This window comes from Salmo salar, chromosome ssa20 (assembly GCF_905237065.1).
Source record: "Salmo salar chromosome ssa20, Ssal_v3.1, whole genome shotgun sequence".
Lineage (NCBI taxonomy): Eukaryota > Metazoa > Chordata > Actinopteri > Salmoniformes > Salmonidae > Salmo > Salmo salar.
In genome coordinates, this window is record NC_059461.1 from 62,638,548 (window position 1) to 62,663,201 (window position 24,654).

Here is a 24,654-nt window from a genome sequence, read left to right on the forward strand (position 1 = left end):
GACCGAAGAGTGGATTTAAAGCCGTACACACATCAGACTAGATGAAAGGTGTCCTTTCCTGTCTGTGCTTTCTGTTTATTTGCTTGTGGGCGTGTGTAAGTGTTTTCCTGTGTGTGCTTTTGTCTGGGAGTATATGTTTATCTCTTTGTTTAGGAATCTGTGTGTGTACGCGCATATGAGTGTGTGTACTGCGTTGATGTGTGTGTATCTATGTCAACGATGTGCTGTACAGACAGGCTGCAATCCTTGATGGATTGTATAGATTTTTTTCCTCTTCCTTTGAGCTGCAGGGGCTTACTGAGCAGAGAGAGAAGGGCTGGGAAACAATCAGAAACACATGAAGCAGCTATAACAAGGCCTGGCTGGTATAGACTCACTAGACAGACCTGGGTTCAAACACTATTTGAAATCTTTTTTTTGCTTTAGCTTTCCTGGAGTACCAGATGGGCGGGGGGTTTGTAGTTTTGCGATTGTTCTATTGGTTCCTTTGAGCCATGCAATCTTAATAGAGCCCAACTAAATTATAAAACATTATTAAAATCATTAACAAAAAAATATTTGAACCCAGGTCTGAGTCTCGACTAGACACATTCCATTTTTTCTCCTATTGACCAGTCTGATACCTTTTTTCTATGGAAAGAGAATACATGAATTAAACATGACTGTCTTCATTAAAGTCTTTAATACAGTAAGTATACCACCACACAAATTACATTATCTCACAGGATAACAGAGAACTGATCTAGGACCAGTCTGAAGGTCGTAGTCCAGTCCTCCATTCCGTGCAGGTCAGTTCGCCGTATTGTCTGACTGATTGCAATGTCATTATTGCATTGTTTCATTGCACACCCGATCTGGCAATTGGGTCCATTTAAATAAAATGTTATGGACCAATAAATACATGTTGACCTATAGCACTGTTTATATAAGGTAGAGCCCTGTGGCATCATTATGTGTGGACTTGTTTAGATAAGGAATGCTTCCACCATAGCAGCATGGCACCAGTAGCAGCTCTGAGGCAAGGCACAGCAGGGCCAATGTCATTGCAGGGGCGTAGGACTAAATCACGTGGAAGGAGCTCCCCCTTGTGGTGTGTTTTGATATTGCATTTACAATTCAATGGGTTGACACTAAGATGAGCTAAGAAGGAGAGCCGTGGATGAAAAAGAGCAGAGTCACGGGGAAGGACAGAGACCGAGAGAGAAAAGGAGTGAACGAGATATGCAGGTCGTGACTCATCCGTGGCGTGAGCTGGCCTAAACAGACAGGAGTCATCATAATGGTTCCAGGAATCCAAGACTATCTCTCCCTCCCTCTTCACTTCCTCTGGCTCTCCATCAAGCCCCCTTTCATTCTCTCATTGTCACACAATGAGTGAGCTGAAGTATTTTGCTTCCTCTCTTCTCTGCTCTTTTCCTCCTCCCTCTCTTCCCTCTGTCTGTTTTTCTCTCCTCACTTCATCCTCATCATACCCCAGCCGTCCAGAGGGGTTTCCATGGTGACTAGGACAGTGAGACTTTACCAGCTCACGTCGTCAATGTGTGTGTGTGTGTGTGTGTGTGTGTGTGTGTGTGTGTGCGTGCGCGTTTGGTCAGAGTGAACTTGTGAGTGCCTCAGGTGTATGATGACGTGTGCAGTGTGAGTGTGGAACTGGGACAAACTTGTCTTTTAGCACGTTCAGGAATGCTGTCCCAGTGAACTTGTTTATGACTAACATGCCTGTCTGAACAACATACTGTACAGGTATGTGTGGGTATTGATATTGTGCAGTTACCAGCAGTCTCCACACTGTCATCATGAATCACCCTTTGTTAGTCTGGGCAGGTGGATTCACATTTTCCAAATAAGTGTTTTACATACATTGAAGTATGTGACTACATCTTCACCAGAAGTTTTTAATAGAGAAGAATATTATGACAATAGTACCTGGGTAAATCCCACATACTCTGTCAATGGATATTTAATTATTTCCATCTCCCTCACCTCAGTCTCCCCCCAGTAAGAAGAGGAAACTGGAGAAGTCTCGTAATCCACTGTCCTTCATGCTGCTGCAGTCCCAGGCCTCCTCTATAGGCTGTCCCTCCAACCCCTGGCCTGTGGAGGCCATCACTGCCTGGCTGGAGAAGACACTCAGTGACCTAAAGGTAAACACACACAGGGTTTCTTCTGGATTAAAAAGGGGCTTAGGTGGTGGTCGTGGTCGGCCCGTCCGTGCAGACCTGTGGGCAAGAATTGAAGGCACCAATCTTGGCAGGGGAGAGCAAATGTAGCTGTTTCTTAAAGCTCATTTCCTGCAGTTCAATACACATTTTGCCATGGAGCTGAGAGAATTTTGCGGTTTTAAAATGAATTCCCTGCAATTCTATGCATTTTGCCCTGGCTTATTAGTGCTTTCTGAGGTCGGTTTCGGTTAAAAAATTTAAAAAGTCACATTTTGGATTAGATATTTTTTAAATTACATTAAATGCACTATGCATTATGTGGGTTGAATGCTATAACACAGAATAAAACCATGAATAAAAGTCCCATAATGGCAGTGACTGCCCATTACGGCTTATTAACCATCAGTTACTCACATTACTTTAATAAAATATTTCAGTTGTGTATACCTATAGTCTACACCCCCTTTCGCATTTTTTTCACATTTTGTTGCATTAGTGGGATTAATGCATATATATACTCACACACAAAAAGTATGGACACCCCTTCAAATTAGTGGATTCAGCTATTTCAGCCACACCCGTTGCTGACAGGTGTATCAAATTGAGGGCACAGCCATGCAATCTCCATAGACAAACATTTCCAGGATGCCACCTTTCCAACAAGTCAGTTTGTTAAATGTATGCCCTGCTAGAGCTGCCCCGGGTCAACTGTAAGTGGTGTTATTGTTAAGTGACAACGTTTAGGAGCAACAACGGCTCAGCCACGAAGTGGTAGGCCACACAAGCTTGTTCTCATGCTCAAACATTAAGGACATTTTTTTTTTTTTTTATTCTCGCTGACTAGCTTTTATTTTGTTTTCGATGTTGATCTTATACAACAAATATAGGTCCCTTATCTTTTCTATCTGGTTTTAGTCGTTTTATATTTACGCTGAAAAAAAAACCTGACACGTACAGCAAGCAACACACACTCATACTATAAGGAACACATACCGCAAGCACCACACACCCACACACACACTTAGGCGCCACACGCAGACAACTCTAAGCATTTACATGTACACAACTCATTCATGGACATACTTTTTCTGCAAACACACACCCTAACCCAATTTCTCCAACAGAGGTATACAAATCCTAGATTGTAGACTCCAAATACACAGCAACCGTGTCATCTGTGTTCTGCAGGTGCTACACAAGCGTGTCCCTTGTGGGAGGAAGTAGCAGAGTCTGTTCCTGACGGCTGTGAGGAACACCTGGATCCACGGGAGACAGAGACGCAGAGACCAAGGCCGACACCTCAGAGAGCTGCCCAGAGCGCCCCCCAGTGGTACTTCCACCACTCTTTCCTCAGCCACAGCCCAGCACCCACAGAGCCAGCAGCACTCCACTCCACACACGCCATATAGCTCACACTCAGATTTACACACTCCCACAGCAGCACAGGGGCCAGGCAGTGTTCCACAGTCCGGGACTAACAGGGCAGATGGAGCCAACTCTCAGGGGGTCAGCTGTGTCCCAGATGAGAACAGTGGAACAGAGGATGATGTCATCATGGCGTCTTCTCCTACCTCTACAACACCCAATATCACATTGGCACAGACGGCACTACCCACCACAACACAGAAACAGGAAACCACCCCACAGAAAGTACCTACCGAAACCGACCTCAGAAAGCTCTAATAAGCCAGGGCAAAATGCATAGAATTGCAGGGAATTCATTTTAAAACCGCAGAATTCTCTCAGCTCCATGGCAAAATGTGTATTGAACTGCAGGAAATTAGCTTTAAGAAACAGCTACATTTGCTCTCCCCTGCCAAGATTGGTGCCTTAAGAGGAAGTCAGTGCCACTGGACAGGAAGTGATGCAGCCCCAGCGTTGTACAACACTTCCTGTTCAAGTGCTTGGTGAACGTGAAGGCTGAGGAGCAGGACATTGCTGTGGCAATCCACTGGGTGGAAGGCCGAAACAAGGACATGATGAACCAACTGTGTACCTACCTGAGGAACACTGTTTAAAGTGGTGGCCAAGCCACTGGGGATATAATGGAACATAGTTGACCTGTGGGTCGCGTTCATTAAGCGAGAAAATAGACAAACAGGCAGGGACTTTGAGAACATAACTTACCGGTATTGTTCTGTCGTGTCCAGTGTTTGTGTAAAATATACTTATTTGCAGGTCCAGTACAGTTTCACTGCAAGTCTCCTTGTCAAGGTTGTAATGACTAGAGAAATATTTTAGTTAAATCAAGTTTGATAAATGTATGTTTTAGTACCATGTTGTGTATTTCCATGTTCAGTCAGTGTTTTACACACAGGTATTCTATCCCAGACATTTGTCTAGGATGCAGTTTCCATAAGCAGCCACAAGAGGGCAGTCCATAGCTGCAGCTTATCCACTTGTATCCTCCTGTTGATGAAATATAGCTTTTCAACACATTCTGGGTAGCCACCTATTAGTGGCCTGTCTTAGTATCACAATTAGAAAGTGATGCCAGCCAAATTAGACAGTCATATTGACTTGAGTCGGTAATGAATGATCTTTGCATACACACACACTTTAGCTAAAACAAAACCTCCTACTAATGCAGGATGCCAAGTCTTTCGTGTGCCTGTACGTGCAATTGTCACATGAGGTCGCAGCCGAACAGACAGACTTCCTGAGCAGGGATTTAGTGGTGAATACCAGGAAAAGGGGTCCAGCAGTGGACCCAAAGTTCATTTGCCACGTGCACAGGATACCACAGGTGTAAAACACTACCATGAAATTCTTACATTGAGAGCTCATTCCCAACAATGCAGTGATAGTAATAATATCTAAATCAATGAACAGCAGCGCTATGGTAGTAATAAATGTAATCATTATAGCAGCAGCATAGGTGTGAGGGGGTGTGTGGCTGTAAGTGTATTGTGTCAGTTGGTAGAGACTTGTGGATCACCTGAGGGAGAGCAGTAGTTAGCCATTTACCAGTCTTATGGCCAGGGGATAGAAGCTGTTTAGGAGTCTGTTGGTCTGAGCCTTGAAGCACCGGTACCGCCTATCGGACGTGAACATGGAAAATAGTCCATGTCTCTGGTGGCTGGAGTTCTTGGCAATTTTTCTGGCCTTTCTTAGACACCGCCTGGCATGTACGTCCTAGGTGGTTGGGAGCTCGCCCCCAGTGATGCGCTGGGCCGTCCGCACCAGTATCTGTAGGGCCTTCCGGTCAGTTGCCATACCAGACAGGTTACAACCAGTCAGGATGTGCTCGATGGTGCAGCTGTAAAGACAGTGTGAGTGTATATGTATGTTTGAGTTCACAGCTCTGTGAGTGCAACTGTGTCACTATCACATAGTGGTGCTTACATTTTTTTTTTAAAAGGCCAATATTGACTTCCTGCTCATTGCTGTGTGTTCTGAGGACACACACACCCAGTGGCGATTTTAGCATCTTGGTGGGGGTAACTTGGGATGCATGCCAGCAAAGCCACTAAACAATACATTAATTGCACTATAATGGTGACAGACGGTACCCACAAACTGTTAGGGCCTCCATAAAAGCTGTCCCAACACCTTACCACTGCTACACCTGGCTTTCAGCGGAGCCTTGTCTGGCAGAGAAACACTTCATTCAGCCTCATTTACTGCCTTTTAAAAAAACATGGCTGACTTGCTTAAACAAATGTGGTTTCTACTGATAATTGAGATGTACAAACTATGGCATAAGGGAACGACAAGCGGATAAGAGGCAATCTGTAATTTCGATGAAGACATTAATGAGCGAGCGACGACGGACATAGTCATAACTATTTGTTCAGCACTTTTGAAATGTACAGCGACAGAATTCAGAACATGGGCCGTTCTTACAGTGTACTCCCTGTACAACAAGTCAGAACCGTAAGATGAATAAAGGGGGCATATAAACAATGAAAGCTCTTACAATATTCAATGATTACATTTATCTAAAACAGGTTAGAACAGTAGGTGAAATTAAGAGGTGAAAATAGACAATTTAGGGCGAGGCACATTGACATGCAAAGACCCAAACGGCGTTCAAAAAAGATACATCGTAACAATATTTGATGCGTTAAATAAGCTTTTCATTTGGCACATCAAATTATAATTTTGTGTGCTGAATTTCCACGCCCCCACTACTATCAGTAGCACTGTAAAAGCTGTACAAAAAAAAGTTGGCAAACAAGCACACACCGGCCACGAACGATGTTTACAATACCGCATTGGTGAAAATAGACAATTATTAGGCTGAGGCACTCGGGCTACTAACATAACAGTTCACTACACAACATACACTTAGTATTACTTTCTTAGCTACAGTATACATATTTCCCTTTCAAATTACATAATTTATGCAACAGCATACAGGTCATTTTTGGACTCACATTGTGAAGGTGGCGCGGTGGTCTTTTGTGGACAAAGTTTGTCTAACTTCCATCAGTCTGGCAATCTCTGGATTTATTGTGGGAACTGGGGGGGGGGACACAGCCACTCCATTGAATAGCAGGCTCACATTAGTGGTTGCTTTTATATTGTCGACTTGATTCATGATGATGACTGCTAGCTAAGACTTTGAAAGTAAGATGTTGACATGATCAGTCTGCTGATCAAAGCTGCTGTACATAACTTGATTTGATGTCATTTTATCTGTGGCCAATGACATTGAGCCTTCTTGGAATGGCACTTGTAATATAATTATATGGCAGGACCCAAAGGGCTGAAATTTTGGATGTCTACCCTTACTAAGGACTTAAACTTAGTGATGAAGTATTGTTCCCATGAGTGACAGAACACTGAGCCAATCACGGTGCAATGCTCCCATTTTCTGCTGACTCTCCCCACCACCACAGAAAGCACTGAGCTAGGCTGAAACACCTGCATCTTGGAGCTGCCTTACTCAAGAAAGCAAAAAGGAGACCATGTGTGTATGTAGCTTTATTAACAATGATAAAAACAATTTTTACATTGTTTGCAAACTGATGTGACATGTATTAATGCCAAAATAACATGCAAAACAGGCAAGCCCCCAAAAATGTGTGTGTATGTAACAGTATAGCCTCTGTCCCTCTCCTCGCCCCTACCTGGGCTCAATTTCACATCGGTTACATACATATATATTACATTTTTTATTTTTTTTGCGCTACAAATATGGGGCTCAAAACAGGTGACCTGCCCTGAATGAGGGGTCACCACTGCATACACAGCAGGACTTTGACTTGATCAGTTCCTGTGTGTGAGAATCATGTGAGGTCAGTGTGCTGATTACAACGTGCTTGTGTCTAGATTTTTGATACATCATGGTTGCTTCCATCCACAAGAGGTGCCACTTTTAAATGATTGGTTTGGATGTATGGTACCCTTGGTCTTGGAAAACAGTTGAAAATAGATATCAATCCAGTAAAACCCACAAACAAGCATAAAGATACATGATTGTTAATTACCTAAGTGCAGGAGGTATGCTGTCTACAAAATAAAAGAGCAATTACTGCTCAGAGTTAAACTGAGGAAAACGACTTCTCACTGAACAGACAGACAGTTGGCCATGTGGCGAGAAAAGCGTCCTGTCTCTTTATATAGCAAACATTCGAATTGCTCTTGTTTAAAGTCACCCTGCCCAGTACCACCTTGTTTGTTAATTAACCATTCCACCATGCCCTTTGTATGACTACTTGTACCTTTATGATGGTAAATACAGCAAATGTTTGCAACACGGTCGATAAATTACATGTTTCCCTTTACATTACTTTAAACAGACATTTGTGATGACTAATACATGTATGGTGGTAAATATTTGGTATTTTATTAGGATCCCCATTAGCTGTTGCAAAAGCAGCAGCTACTCTTCCTGGGGTCCACACAAAACATAGAACATCATTAGACTAGAACAGCTCAAGGACAGAACTACATAAATTTTTAAAAAGGCACACGTAGCCTACATATCAATGCATACACACAAACTACCTCGGTCAATGATGGCTGGTTGCTAAGGCCACTGACCCAGAGACCGAATCATAATCTGAGAATGATGGCTACTCCACTAGTTTGCCCATGTGTGCAAGCTCAATACTTTGTTGTTCGCGGCTGGTGATTAGCTATTAGACAATGATATGTTAATAATATATAAACGTGTTGTCGGGAACGGACACAGACAAATCGTGGATTAGGAATCCATGAGAAAACGTGTAGTTTGTGATAAAAACGTGTAGTTTGTGTTGTAGCATTATGAAATTCAATGCCAGTATGTCAGTTCATTTCAATACTCCATGTCGTGTTTTATTTGTCATTTTAGTGTATGGGAGGGAATACATGTGTGGGCGGTCTGAAATGGTATGCTTTTGGCCCTGATTTGTTACCTACTATACTCAGCGCCATCTTGTTGCAACTCCTCTACGTATGTGGAAGAGTTTCTACGAGGGGTATCCGATTACCTTTTTCTTCAATTTTGCTGACTGAAATACGGGATCCTTACATTGAAAAATAAAGTGAATAGCCTGTAACATTCGCTTAATTTTTGCTTGTAACATTTTGTTTCCAATACGTAGAAGAAATGAGCATCGAGACGCTTTTAGAAGCAGCCAAGTTTTTGGAATTGCAAGCCCAGCAACAACAGAAGGCACGTGGTATGTAAAGGTTACAATCAATTATCGTATTTTTTTTTAGATGCTTTCAACGTTAGGATTTGAAAGGATCAAACTAATTAGTTATTTAGATGTGTCAAATCTATAAAATCTTTCTACTGGGAAAAGATAATCTGCATGCATTTAACCTGTCATTTTTTTCTTCATAATTAAACATTTGGTTAATGTAAGATTAAGTGCACAGTTGATTTGTATTGCCTTTGTTTGCGTTCGGGGTCGTGACTAATTAGCCGTCCTTGTCTCAACTGTCTAGTTGGCTTTACAGAGTTAAATGTCTTGAGCAATTGGAGGTGTGATTTCAAATAGTAGCCTATTTCAGATTGGATCCTTGTGTTAAGAAGTTGTCCACAAATATATCATTTGGATGTGTGACAGGACACAATGTAGCCATGTGAATTATACTGCATTACAAACTCGTCGATCGACGCTCCTCCTATCAAATCTTGAAACGATCGTGTTTATTTGCAGCACTGTTTCCAACTATGATCTTTCGGCAAAACCATGTATGCTTAACATTTAGCGACCACTTTTAAAGTCGTATAGTAACCTTCTTCATTATTTTACATGAAAAAAACAACTCATCTTAGTAAAGGGCGGTGGCGACGCGAGTGCTGAAGACGTTTTACATCATCTGACCTGACATATCAGGGGATCATATGACAGATTCAGGTTTCCCTCTCGGCTCCTGTGGCGCTCAATCTTTTGAATTCCTAAAATGGCTGTATGAATACACCTTTACATGTATGTGATTTCGTACATGCCACTTTTGAAACTGAAATGTAGGCTAGATAGAACATTACTAGTAAAGAAACCTTTGGATAGCACGCAAATCGCTTCATGTTTTTTTTGCTTGTTGCTGGTGACGTGTCAAAGTTGACCACGCCCCATCTGTAACAGGGACCGCCCCTTTCACCACGTGCACGCTCGGCACTCCTACACTCAGAGGCCCCTCGCTCCCTCCCTGTTCTCTTCTCTCTAGTGCTGCTGCTAGATCAGTGTGGAAGAAAGTAGGGCAGTGTTTCTCCCCTTCTACTGTACTCACTCCTCTGCTATGTGCTGTGGTTATATAAGCGGAACTACACATGTTTTTATCCCCAACCTATCAAGGCCATAGAGCTAAACACAACCAGACAAAATTTCAATAGATCTTTCGTAAGTCAAGCAAGCAGTGCAAACAATAATCAAGTTTTTCCTGTACTTTGAAAGGGTGTATGTTATTATATAAGAACACATGGTAGTCTTGAGTCAACCAATTTACCAATGAAAATTGTGTTTTAATTGACAAACGAATGCAGTAATGTTATACCAGACTTGACTCTCACCTGGATTCACAAAAGTATGTTTATAAATAGCACGAGCTTCAACTATGTCGTCGATCTTACCGGAAACCAAGGACTGGGCGTCATTCTCTCACGCCTTAGGTCAATGCTTTCACATCTGATTACTCTTTGGTTGAGAACCAAAATGGTAAAAAAGACAACCCCTTTCTCTACCTTATCCACAGCTGTGTATTCACCAGTCAGTTCCATGAGCCGTCATTCAATTGCAGAGAGAGGACAGGAGTAATGACCTGTGTACATAGTCAATAGTCATTAAATGCTGGTCACTTTAATGTTTACATAGTGTTTTACCCACATCACATGTATATACTGTAACCTAGTCAAGGCTCATCCTATATAACTACTGTTGTACACACCTTTTCTATTAATATGTCTATACACCATCATGTACACTGACCAAAAATATCAACGCCACATGCAACAATTTCAAAGATTTTACTGAGTTAGTTCATTTAAGGAAATCAGTCAATTTAAATAAATTCATTAGGCCCTAATCTATGGATTTCACATGATTGGGAATACAGATACAGATACCCCAGAGAGGGGTGTGGATCAGAAAACCAGTCAGTATCTGGTGTGACCACAATTTCCCTCATGCAGCACGACACATCTCCTTCACATAGAGTTGATCAGGCTGTTGATTGTGGAATGTTGTCCCACTCCTCTTCAATGGCTGTGCGAATTAACTGGATATTGGCGGGACCTGGAACACGCTGTCGTACATGTCCATCCAGAGCAACCTAAACATGCTTAATGGGTGACATGTCTGAGTATGCAGGCTCTGGAAGAACTGGGACATTTTAAGCTTCCAGGAATTGTGTACAGATCCTTGCGACATGGGGCCGTGTATTATCATGCTGAAACATGAGGTGATGGCAGCGGATGAATGGTATGACAATGGGCCTCAGGATCTCGTAATGGTATCTCTGTGCATTCAAATTGCCATCGATAAAATGCATTTGTGTTTGTCTGTAGCTAATGCATGTCCATACCATAACCCCACCACCATCATGGGGCACTCTGTTCACAACGTTGAGATTGGCTAACTGCTCGCCCACACAATGCCATACACGCTGTCTGCCATCTGCAAAGTACAGTTGAAACCGGGATTCATCTGTAAAAGCACACTTCTCCAGAGTGCCAGTGGGCACATGCTCACCTTCAATGAAGTTGGTTTCGTCTCCGAACTGCAGTCAGGTCAAGACCCTGGTGAGGATGACAAGCACGCAGATGAGCTTCCCTGATGCATTTTCTGACAGTTTGGGCAGAAATTCTTCGATTGTGCAAACCAACAGTTCCATCAGCTGTCAAGGTGGCTGGTCTCAGACGGATGTGGAGGTCCTGGGCTGGTGTGGTTACATGTAGTCTGCACTTGAGACCAGTTGGATGTACCGCCAAATTCTCTAAAATGAAGTTAGTGGAGAAATTGACATGAAATTCTCTGGCAACAGCTCTGGTGGACATTCCTGCAGTCAGCATGCCAATTGCACGATCCATCAACTTGAGACTTCTGTGACCATTGTGTTGTGTGACACAACTGCACATTTTGTCGTGACCTTTTATTGTCCTCTGCACAAGGTGCAATTGTGTAATGATCATGCTTCTTGATATGCCACACCTGTCAGGTGGATGGATTATCTTGGCAATGGAGAAATGCTCACTAACAGGGATGTAAACACATTTGTGCATACAATTTGAGAGAAATAATATTTTTGTGTGTTTTGGAAAATTCCTGGGCTCTTTTATTTTAGTTCATGAAACATGGGAGCAACACTTGTTGCGTTTTTTATATTTTTGTTCAGTATATATTTATATTCCCGGACTCTGACATTTCTCGTTCTGATATGTGTGTATTGTTAGGTATCACTGCACTGTTGGAGCTAGGAACATAAACATTTCGCTACACTCGTGATAACATCTGGAAAATATATTTTATTTGATTTAGGAGTTTTGACACCTCCACTGCCTGTTCAACAAATGACAAGCTCACAACACTCTGCACTTAAACGGTGGTTTAAGTATGTCATGGGTTTTTAAAGGACCGTCCTTTTCAGATGCATCAAGAGGAGGACTTATTCCTGGCTCTGTTTTTAACTAATACTCTGTTTGACCTTTGAATCCTACCCAGGGAGTGTGACTGAGCAAGGCCTAACCAATCCAGTCCTTCTGGGTTTTGGCCTAACCAATCCAGTCCTTCTGGGTTTTGGCCTAACCAATCCAGGCCTCCTGAGGTTTTATGGGTTGTTCTTGTATGTGGGAGAAGAGCACTTAATGGACTGAATCTTCCCAGGGCTGCTGAACTTTGAACTCTGACTGCGCTTTGTCACTATCGAGTGTACCAGAAAGGCCTGAGGTGGAGGTTAAACACTGATGATGATGTTTACACTGATGACAGTGCTACCAGTGTGCACTAATGAATACAACCCTGGGTCTTGGACATTTACATTTTTACTTAAGTAGGTCTAGTTCAGGTCAGTATAAAGGCAAATTGTTTCTTTCTAGATAAGGAACAAACATACAAAGACCTCTTCTGATCAACAATTTACTAGTTTTATAAAAGGCCAACCAAAATGTAGTTTCAGTTTGAGCCGCTCTGTTTAATCTTAGTAGGCAATATGTAGAACAACATCAGCTCTTCATATCTAAGACTGAGGTGGCTTTCAGTGTCACCGTGACGATCTGGCCTCCAGGCCTCTGCTGTGCTGGGCAGAGTAGAGCTGTTGCTTGTTCCTATTGCCTGGCTCTGAACAAAATATGTCCAATATCTGTGTTAACTGCAAAATCATGTTCCATGTGTGCCTTGGCCTCTTTTGGAAGATGCACAGCCGGATAGCATTATTATGACAGACACACACACACACACACATGCACTGTTATTTATGCTTTGAGACTTTTCGCTTTTGTCAATATCTTCAACTACATGCAGCTTCACCCTCCCTGTAATCAGGTAAATTACCACAGCTTGGGCTCAATCCACACACTGTTGTATGCCCTCAATTTATCCCACGCTTCTGAGAAGTTCTCTGAACAACCCAATTGAATCAAGTCTCCCACTGAATTGGATATGGTGGTCTAAGGGAAGGGAACATTGTGTAGCTAACGTGCTGTAATGGCCATGTTTAGCTCGGCTCTGCTCAACCTCTTATCGATGTAAAGGATGGCTGTAAAGCTCTCGTGTCTGACGGGTTCTAACACCACTGTTACCATAGCAACTGGACAATCCCCTTCCCCCGCCCCCCCTAGTAACTACACATTGAAACGCATGCTGTTGGTGATTCTCCAATCTGATTGGATGAAGAGAGGTAAGGTCGTTGCTAGAACTCAGGGATTCAACCCCCTCTCTTCCTTTGTCTCTCTGGCTGGTCCAGGTTGTCGTCTTTTCTCCCCCGCTCTGAGACGAGGATGTGTTGAAGGAGCTAGGAAAACGCAATTTGAGCTCATTCTCAAGGACCGCACGTGGCCCTAATGTTAAGAGCATCAGTACTGAAACGTTCTAACAAACAAGTTGCTTCCTAAATAACAGACAAGTTCACGGAGCGTTTTGCGCTACAATTTTTCATTGTCTTCAATCTCAGTACTGCACTAACATCAACACAATGTGTTTGTTCAGTTTTCAGTCACAACATTGGGTTAGAGGGCTGAATAAAAGCTTTGTCTAATTGATTTGCTGCCACAATACATTTTCTGACATGTTTCCAACCGCGTCCTGCAGCTCTCTCGCTTTCTGAGGGCTTTCAGTAGATGTGGAGATATCACACATGGAAGTTTCTCAGAAAAACTATTCTGCTTCAGCTCAAAGTTACAAATACTTCATTACAGTATTTAGGCCTACACATACTACAGTCATTGCATATGGGTCCCCAGTAAGAAGATTAGTTTGGGGAATTACTGAAGCTTGCAATGTCCCAAAAGAACATATCCCTTTTTACATTCAAACTATGACAGTATGACTTGGATTGGGCAAGAGGCATAAAACCTGCTTTTACTTGAACACACTGACCTTGGAATATACCCTACTTCCTCTTCAAAAAAAATTCTCACACTGAGCTCAGCCCAGCTTTTACCACACACACACACACTGTCAGTCCTCCTGTCATACTGCAGACCTGTCAGTGTGTAAATCCACTCATAAACAGAATAAACAGCATTTGAGTTTTCTTGTAGCCAGCCAGTGCCAACAAGAGCAACGTGATGAGTTGTATAAATATAGGACTTTGGCTGCCTCGGAAATGGCACCTATTCACTATATAGCGCGCTACTTTTGACCAGGGCCCACAGGATTCCCTCAAAGACGAGCTCTGTTTTAGTATGTCAATTCTTCTAACTAGTCTCAAGGTTCTGGCTGGCAAGGCATTGCGGCTGCATTATACGGCTCTTATAAGCTGGCAGAGGTCCAGGAGGCAGGATGAGGTCTGGTATGAACGCATGTCAACATTGTAAAAGCCCTATTGAGGTGTCTGGCATCATATTTCAATTCAGAACATGCAACATAAACTGTGAACATAGTGTACTAGCTAGGTGAATGGATGGCAGAATGCTTCCTTCCAGCTACCCTAGTTTTCCTCCCCTCTTTTTGTTTATTGATTGTAGTATTCATTGGGAGGGAACCCGGTTGTCAAACTCACTAGATGGAGATTAGTCAGATGATGCTGGAAATGTTGTCAGACATGTTTACTGCTGATACCTAACCTATGCTGCTTGACCTATTTAAAAACAATGTTCTCTGGTCATGTTGCTGTCGACCCAGTGGCTGGTGAAGTCTACGTTACCAGAGCTAACCTAACTGCAGTCCCAGAGCTTTGGAGGAGTTTCCTTTTTTTAGACGGTCAAGGTGGCATATGGACAAATGTTTTTGCACATACTTTTCAGATGTTCCTTTGTTGACGAAGTTAGTACAATCAAAATATTTATTGATGAATTGAATGAAATGCTGGTAACATTCTCGGCTCTAACGGTTGCTAACGTGCTCTAGCCTGTAACCATGCCTTCTTTCTCTCCACACAGAGGAGAATGAGCTGAGGGAGAAGCTTCGCCTCCAACAGCTGTCTGACCACACCCACAGGCGCAATGATGTCACTTCCTACTCCCCCATCCAGATGAACCATGTGACCCGAGCAGAAGAGCCCTGCCCCCATTCGGAGTGCCGCCCCGCCCCTGTCCCGCCCCCACTGCCACCCCCCTCCATGCCTATTACTGTCATCCCTATCCCCATGATGACCTCCAACCACACAGGTCTGCCCCCCACTGTCCCAACCCCCTCCTCCACCACCCTGTCCCCCCAGGCTGGGGCAGCACCCTACCTGGCCTCCCCCAGGAGGGACCCTCACTCCCCAGGGCACGACCACCAGGGACAGGGTGCACTTTTGGCTCTCTCTCCTCAGTTGAAGACAGACCACTCCCACCACTTTCCTTTGACCCAATCTGGCAACCACAAGCAGAATCACCACCACCATCACCTTCCGCAGATGGTTTCCCCTCAATCTGGCAACCATAAACTGCTGCAGAAGCAGCAGCAGTCGCCCCAGCTGGTGCAGCCCTACCCTGGCTCCATCGTCTCAGCCCCCCAGCTGCATGCCTTACTCCCCCAGCCAGGGCCCCCCCAGACACCCCGTGGGGCCCAGACCAGCCCTTTTGGGGGCCGAGGCAGCCCCCCTGACCTGGACGGGAAGAAGAGGCCTGGAGGGTAAGTGGCCATTTTTGTTATTTATAGGAGAGATGGTTTGCACTTTGGTTAGATTTTTTCCCCCTCCTTTTGCATTTTTAGTTTTCTTATTTTTATTTGGCTATTTTGTAGCAACGACTCTGTGTGTAGATGTGACTGTGATTGTCAGTCACATGTTGAGTGGTAAGGTACAAACGGTATCAGAAAAATCACAAACCATGAAAAGTCACTGCACTGAAGGATTCTTGGACTAAATAACTCTTAGATTATGTACTCTATAATGAGTGTCCTGATTGGTCAATTGAGCAGTAATCAGATCCAATTAGCTGCCTGTGCATATTATACAGCATATTGTTAAAGTAACAGAGATGATGGAGTACTTTATATTTGTTGGTTGATTCTTGTTCTGTGAGTCTCGTCGTCTTGCCCATTCTGGACACCCAATCTTATAATGTGCTCCGATCTGTGCTTTTACAGGGCAGGGACAAGAGAAGTACATAACAAGCTTGAGAAAAACAGGTGGGTGCATCTCTCTCCCATGGTCGCCTTTTATTAAACAGTGGATTGCGCTCTTTGCACAGGGCAGTTTAAGGTTATGGTGAGATTAGGTGTACACTATTATTGCCCACGTCTTTTTTCAACCGACTTGCTTGCTTCTCTGTCCTGTTCTAAAAACAAATTATACTCCCATTTATTCACTTATGTCTAATCTATAGATATGATCAATTATTGTCTGACACATGCAATATCTTGGACTTTTTAATGGCTTTCAATGTTCTGTTTATTCTGATTGTACTGTAGTAGTAGAGTTATAATGGCCAAAAACAGGACCAAGCAGAGGAGGAGTTGCCTTACCCCTGCCTGCATCCTTTAACACAGACGTTTTACCACGAAAACAGAAACCTGTTCAATATGCTCGTGTTAGCAGTAATTATTTTTTAGTCCTAAATGGGAAATTGGTTTGCAACATTTCTTTTTTTTAAAGAAGCTGAATGTGTGAAATCACACCTCGTCCTTCCTCTCACTAAGACTCTCTCTCTACCCTTCTTTCATCCCTCCATCCCTTACTCAGACGGGCTCACCTGAAGGAGTGCTTTGATACCCTGAAGAAAAACATCCCCAATGCAGACGAGAAGAAGACCTCTAACCTCAGTGTCCTGAGGAGTGCCCTCCGATATATACAGGTAAGCAAGCTAAAATAACTGCATGGTTGAGCAAAGGATAAAACTACGATGGAATTGAATTCGCTGTTGAATTAAGTGTAGATTTTCACTCTGCGTTTCCCCCTTTTGAATTTGTGGTTTTTCCATTTTTCCAATGTTACTTGTTTCCCTGTCAAGGGAAGTAGTCAGTTTTGTGTCGTATCTCGTAGGCTTTGTTTGAAGAAAGTAGAGTGTAATGATTAGTGGTTTCGGCTATTTCAGCCACACCCATTGCTGACAGGTGTATAAAATAGAGCACACAGCCATGCACTCTCCATAGACAAACATTGGCAGTAGAATGGCCGAACTGAAGAGCTCAGTGACTTTCAACGTGGCACCGTCATAGGATGCCACCTTTCCAACAAGTCAGTGTGTCAAATTTCTGCCCTACTAGAGCTGCCCCAGTCTACTGTAAGTACTGTTATTGTGAAGTGGAAACGTCTAGGAGCAACAACGGCTCAGCCGCGAAGTGGTAGACTACACAAGCTCACAGAACGTGACTGTTGTCCTATTTACGCATAAGAATCGTCTGTCCTCGGTTGCAACACTCACTACTGAGTTCCAAACTGCCTCTGGAATCAGGAATCAGGAACATTCACTGTCTTGATAAGCAAATCCAATGTAGATTTGGCTTTATGTTGTAAGTTATTGTCCTGCTGAAAGGTGAATTTCTCTCCGTGTCTGGTGTAAAGCAGGTTTTCCTCTACTGCTTAGCTCCATTCCATTTCTTTTCATCCTGTAAAACTCCTGTAAAACTTTGCTTATGTCAAGCATACACATACCATGAGGCAGTTACTCATTGATCGGTTGTTGGCTTTGCATTTAGGCCAAAAGGTGTTTTTTGCAGTATTACTTCAGTGCCTTTTGCACACGTTATTCTGTATATTTTTGTTCTTTTCACGCTGTCATATAGGTCATTATTGTGGAGTCACTACAATGTTGTTGATCCATCCTCCGTGTTCTCCCTTCACAGCCATTGAACTCAGTAGCTGTTTTAAAATCACCAATGGCCTCATGGTGACGTCCCTGAGCAGTTTCCTTCCTGTCCTGCAGCTCAGTTCAAAAGGACGACTGCATCTTTGATGTGTCTGGGTGGTTTAATACATCATCCAAAGCATAATTATTAACTTAACCTTGCTTAAAGATATATTTAATGTCCTTGATTTTGGAATGAGATATTCGACAAGCCGGTGTCCACATACTTTCGGTCATGTAATGTCTTTTTTTATTTGTGTGAATACTTGAACAGATTTACTAAATTAAACACATTTTTAGCAGAATTCCTAGTGATTTTTGTAACCAACTTTTTATTTAATTTTGTCATTTTTCTTTTTCAGAGTGGCGTTACAGGTACAAACTTTTTAGACGAACTAAAATCCCCCCGGCAAAATAAATTACTCGCAGGACGGTTTTGTCCCTGTTGCTGACCCTTGGTTCACTCTTTGGTGGTGTTGCTAGGAACCATCTGAGCATTGAACTTTTCTGTTGCTTCTTCATTGTGAAGTGAAGATTGCCTAGCACTTCATCTCCTGCTGATTGTGTGTGAACTACTGTATGCCTGATCCACCACACCTACAGGTGGCGGCTTGTGTGGGAAAACTGTCTGGGACAAAATTGGTATAAACTGGTATAAACGGCAATTCATTTCAGATTAACTAAAATGAGAACAATTGTTATTTGTTTTAGTGCCAGTAGGCTATTATTGGAGCTGTTTTGTATATCCTTAGGTCCTTGGTGTTCTTGACAATGTCATTAGGTCAGGTTAGTCCAGGAGAGGACCGGTGAGGGAAGGGAGTTTCTAGTTTCTAGCAGAAGGCTAAACTGTTTGGCTATGCACTGCTACCTGGGGTATAGGCGGACCAGAGTCTCCAAAATGTACCAAGAGTTCATTAAAACCCCTTTGAAATATTATTTTTACGTGATTAAAACCTTTTAATAGACTTTTGTGGTTGAAAAGGAATGACTGTAAGTGGTTCAATGATGTGTGATACAGGCAGGTAGTATATCGAAAGCTATGTGCGAGCAGGTGACTGGTGTACAAAGGTCTTGAACAAACCTAACTTAACTCAGGAGTGATATGATAGAGTTCCCGTTGCTATGTTCGCCTGTGTGTGCTTGTTCAAAATATATGCAGTACCAGTCAAAGTTTGGACACACCTACTCATTCAAGGGTTTTCTTTATTTGTAATAGTTTCTACATTGTAGAATAATAGTGAAGACATCAAAACTATGAAATAACACATGGAATCGTGCAGGCACCAAAAAAGTGTTATACAAATCAAAATATATTTTAGATTCTTCAAAGTAGCCACTCTTTGCCTTGATGACAGCTTTGCACATTCTTGGCATTCTCTCAACCAGCTTCACCTGGAATGCTTTTCCAACATGCTGAGTACTTGTTGGCAGCTTTTCCTTCACTCTGCGGTCCAACTCATCCCAAACCATCTCAATTGGGTTGAGGTCGGGTGATGGTGGAGGCCAGGTCATCTGATGCAGCACTCCATCACTCTCCTTCTTGGTCAAATAGCCCTTACACAGCCTGGAGGTGTAATCTGTCATTGTCCTGTTAAAAAACAAATGATAGTCCCACTAAGTGCAAACCAGATGGGATGGCGTATCGCAGCCGACTGCTGTGGTAGCCATGCTGGTTAAGTGTGCCTTGAATTCTAAATAAATCAGTGTCACCAGCAAAGCACCATCACACCATGACCTCCGTGCTTCACGGTGGGAACCACACGTGCAGGAGATCATCCGTTCACCTGCTCACAAAGACACGGCGGTTGGAACCAAAAATCTAATTTGAACTCGTCAGACCAAAGGACAGATTTCCGCCGGTCTAATGTCCTTTGCTCGTGTTTCTTGGCCGAAGCAAGTCTCTTCTTATTATTGGTAGTAGTGGTTTCTTTGCAGCAATTCGACCATGAAGCCCTGATTCATGCAGTCTCCTCTGAACAGTTGATGTGTCTGTTACTTGAACTCTGTTGCATTTATTTGGGCTGCAATCTGAGGTTGGTAACTCTAATGAACTTATTCTCTGCAGCAGAGGTAACTCTGGGTCTTCCATTCCTGTTGTGGTCCTCATGAGAGCCAGTTTCATCATAGTGCTTGATGGTTTTTGCGACTGCACTTGAAGAAATGTTCCGCATTGACTGACCTTCATGTCTTAAAGTAATGATGGACTGTCGTTTGTCTTTGCTTATTTGAGCTGTTCTTGCCATATTATGGACTTAGCCTTATTTGGTAAAAGTCCATCTTCTGTATACCACCCCTACCTTGATTGGCTCAAACGCATTAAGAAGCATAGAAATTCCACAAATTATCAAGGCACACCTGTTTAATTGAAATGCATTCCAGATGACTACCTCATGAAGCTGGTTGAGAGAATGACAGGAGTGTGCATAGATGTCATCATTGGCTACATTGAAGAATCTCAAATATAAAATATTAACTCAGCAAAAAAAGAAATATCCCTTTTTCAGGACCCTGTCTTTCAAAGAGCATTTGGATTTTTACAAATTATCTTCATTGTAAAGGGTTTAAACACGGTTTCCCATGCGTAGTCAATGAACCATAAACAATTAATGAACATGCACCTGTGGAACAGTCGTTAAGACACTAACAGCTTACAGATGGTAGACAATTAAGGTCACAGTTATGAAAACTTAGGACACTAAAGAGGCCTTTCTACTGACTCTGAAAAACACCAAAAGAAAGATGCCCAGGGTCCCTGCTCATCTGCGTGAATGTGCCTTTGGCATGCTGCAAGAAGGCATGAGGACTGCAGATGTGGCCAAGGCAATAAATTGCAATGTCTGTACTGTGAGACGCCTAAGACGGTGCTACAGGGAGACAGGATGAAGGGCAGCTGATCATCCTCGCAGTGGCAGATCACGTGTAACAACACCTGCACAGGATCGGTACATCCGAACGTCACACCTACGGACAGGTACAGGATGGCAACAACAACTGCCTGAGTTACACCAGGAACGCACAATCCCTCCATCAGTGCTCAGACTGTCCGCAACAGGCTGAGAGAGGCTGGACTGAGGGCTTGTAAAGGCAGGTCCTCACCAGACATCACTAGCAACAACGTCGCCTATGGGCACAAACCCACCGTTGCTGGACCAGACAGGACTGGCAAAAAGTGTTCTTCACTGACGAGTCACGGTTTTGTCTCACCAGGGGTGATGGTCGGATACACGTTTATCGTCGAAGAAACAAGCGTTACACCGAGGCCTGTACTCTGGAGCAGGATTGAGGTGGAGGGTCCGTCATGGTCTGGGCGCGGTGTGTCACAGCATCATCGGACTGAGCTTGTTGTCATTGCAGGCAATCTCAACGCTGTGTGTTACAGGGAAGACATCTTCCTCCCTCATGTGGTACCCTTCCTGCAGGCTCATCCTGACATGACCCTCCAGCATGACAATGCCATACTGCTCATTCTGTGCATGATTTCATGCAAGACAGGAATGTCAGTGTTCTGCCATGGCCAGCGAAGAGCCCGGATCTCAATCCCATTGAGCACGTCTGGGACCTGTTGGATCAGAGGGTGAGGGCTAGGGCCATTCCCCCCAGAAATGTCCGGAAACTTGCAGTTGACTTGGTGGAAGAGTGGGGTAACATCTCACAGCAAGAACTGGCAAATCTGGTACAGTCTGAGGAGGAGATGCACTGCAGTACTTAATGCAGCTGGTGGCCACACCAGATAATGACTAACTTTTAGATTTTTACCTCCCCCCTTTGTTCAGGGACACATTATTCCTTTTCTCTTAGTCATATGTCTCAAATCGAATTTTATTGGTCACATACACGTGGTTAGCAGATGTTAATGCGAGTGTAGTGAAATGCTTGTGCTTCTAGTTCCGACCGTGCACTAATATCAAACACGTAATCTAACAATTCCACAACTACCTTACACACAAGTGTAAAGGAATGAATATGTATATATGTATGAGCGATGGCCGTGCGGCGTAGGCAAGATGCAGTAGATGGTATAGAGTACAGTATGTAGGGTATATAAATATTATATCAATTGGCATTGTTTAAAGTGACGTTTATTACATCCAACTACATGATTCCATATGTGATTTCATAGGTTTGATGTCATCACTATTATTCTATAATTTTAGAATATCGTAAAAATAAAGAAAAACCATGTAATGAGTAGGTGTGTCCAAACTTTTGACTGGTACTGTACACACACACACACACACACACACACACACACACACACCCCTATCCTCTGCTGGTGAGGATCTGATCCTGTGTGTTGATGGCAGCGGTGGGGTTTTACTCCCTGGGAGGCAGGGCTAGGAGAGCGGGAAACTAGGGCAGTGTGGGTCCACAGAACTCATGTCACCAAATCTCCCTCCTCCCCCTGCCTCCCCCTCTAGTGTCGTGCTCGACTAGCAGACTGACCCAGCACCCCCACCCCTACTCGACAGCCAAGCTGGATTTAGGGTGTATTTAAAGCACATGTACCGGCCGGGAAACAAACAACTACAGACATTTTCCACTCTTGATGTATTTGCACTGCAGGGCAGTCTCCATTTTTAGCCGTAGGAATTTAGCTTGAGCTTATTTAGTGAAGAGGGAAATCAGAATTTGTTTTTTTTTGGATGAGGGAGATTGAGTTTATTTCCAGCTTAAGTAATGCATGTTTGCAGGACCGAAATACCGTTTAAAATATTTTGAATTACTTTGAAGTTATAAGTATGTGACAGGCCAAAATGTGTGTAGTTGCTTCATGTTGCCAGTGCTACAGCACGCCCACATTCTCTGGTCTTCCCTTTATTCATCAGTTTACTGTAAGCGGCTCCTTCTCAGTACTCATATCTATGGACGGCAGACTGAGACAGGCGCTTCCTGATAGACGAGCTGAGTACACACACTAGCCTATTGCGGGCCTCTCTTCTTGGTAACAGTTGAGTAGTAGAAGTCGTGCTGAGTCACGCAGTTCTCTTCCCTAATTGTTATTGGTTGAGCTCCAATAGTGGTGGGTTGGGGGAGAGCGAGGGAGGGGTGAGAAGAAAAGGAGATGGAGGGGTGTTTAAAAGTACTGCGTGTGATTGCTGTCGTTCAGACATGGACAGTACGGTGCAGGGCAGACGTTTCCGACTGCACGCGCCTCTCCCCGCTGCTCCTTCCTGATCCCCTCTCTTCAACCTTTTTTGTTATTTAGGCTAGGGGCAGCATAGCGGCAGTGTAGTCTGCTAATGTGACCAATGAGGACCAGACCAGAGAGGTTGAATAAGAGGATTTGGGCAGAGGATTAGTTTTCATTTGATTCATCTTTGGACAGTGACGCTGGCAGCCCTGTGTCTGTCATCTTTGTTGAGCAACATGGCCTCCTGGGTAGGAGTGCTGATCTAGGATCAGTTTAGCCTTTTGGATCATAATGTATAAGATGTATTTTGGTCAGAAGGGACTTGATCCTAGATCAGCACTCCTACTAGGATATACTTTATGAATACAGACTCATCTTCAGGCTGGGTGTCTTATCAGAGCATGTCTCTTGTTTTGCGCTGAGGTTAGTGTCACTGTGAGGTTACTTCTCGCCAACAGCCACTCTGCTGAGAAGTCAAGTCACACTTCTGTTAAATTTCTTCCTCCTTTCATAGAAGTGACCGAGAGTGAGTAAGCTAGCGAGACCAAACCGAACGAGGAACTTGAATATAAGGCTGCCTGCCTGCATCACGTGTTAGTAGGATTCTTGTGGTATCTAAACCAACACTGGTGTGTAATGTTCCAAGATTCTGCTGCTCGCAAGCAGATTTTTACTTCCGCATGCTTCTCGGTTTGATGTTTTTCTCAATACTTTTTCCTACAGTAGTTTGTTGTCCTATGTGTTACGCTATATTTTTAGATTTTACGACTTCCTATGATGTGGTCTGTGCTGTCTAACGTGGGATGTGTTTCTCTATCTGACCTAATTGCTGCTTGTGTGTGTGTGAGAGAGGCTGTATACTCTATGCTGCGCCATGGCTGGGACTCTTAAATGCTGGCGTGCTCAGCACTGGGGCTCCTCCCTCTTTCTCTCTTCTTTCATCCCTCCATCCATCCTGCCTCACTCTGCTCACAGGGCCACATGAGCAGAGAGCACATGGCTAGCCAGAGCTATATGATGTCACCCCGTGATGGGCCCTCCTCTTCGCCCCGCCCACAGCCACAGCTCAGTGCTAGAGCTAGCTCCTCGGCTGGAACTGCCTGGGAGGGAGGGGACACGCGTAAACACCACGCTCGTTTTAACCAGCCTATTAGATTTCACTGGCGGCAGAAGGACTCTGACGGAACCTGTTTGGGATGCAGAAGAGCTGTGTGTTGGAGGGCAAATGTGCTTTTCCATGTGGTGGGGAAGCTGCTCATGTCCACTACAAATCATATATTATAAATATAATACAAAGTACTTGATTTTGCAAATATGATAATTTCTCTGTTTTTAAGAGTAGCTCATGTTTTGAGTTTCACAGGCAGAGATTTTAACCTAGTTAATATTTAATTATTTGACTCAACGATTTCAGTTTTTACATTTTCTAATTCATTAAGTCTAGAGGTTGAGAACTTTTCTATTGAGAGGAAATCACAGGATTTGAAGTGTTAGTGTTTTATTTTCTTCTTTGATTCCATGCCTTTTGTAAGCATTTACGTCATCAAAAG

At 43.5% G+C, this 24,654-nt stretch overlaps 1 protein-coding gene across 1 annotated transcript in view; it reads left to right on the top strand.

Moving 5' to 3' along the window:
- The window catches only part of LOC106581049 (max-binding protein MNT-like), a 62,543-nt gene that overhangs the window by 24,525 nt on the left and 13,364 nt on the right, over positions 1-24,654 (top strand). The window contains 5 exon segments of the mRNA XM_014162740.2: positions 1,989-2,144; positions 3,351-3,492; positions 15,139-15,817; positions 16,274-16,315; positions 16,869-16,980. Coding sequence (XP_014018215.2) covers positions 1,989-2,144; positions 3,351-3,492; positions 15,139-15,817; positions 16,274-16,315; positions 16,869-16,980 — 1,131 coding nt within the window.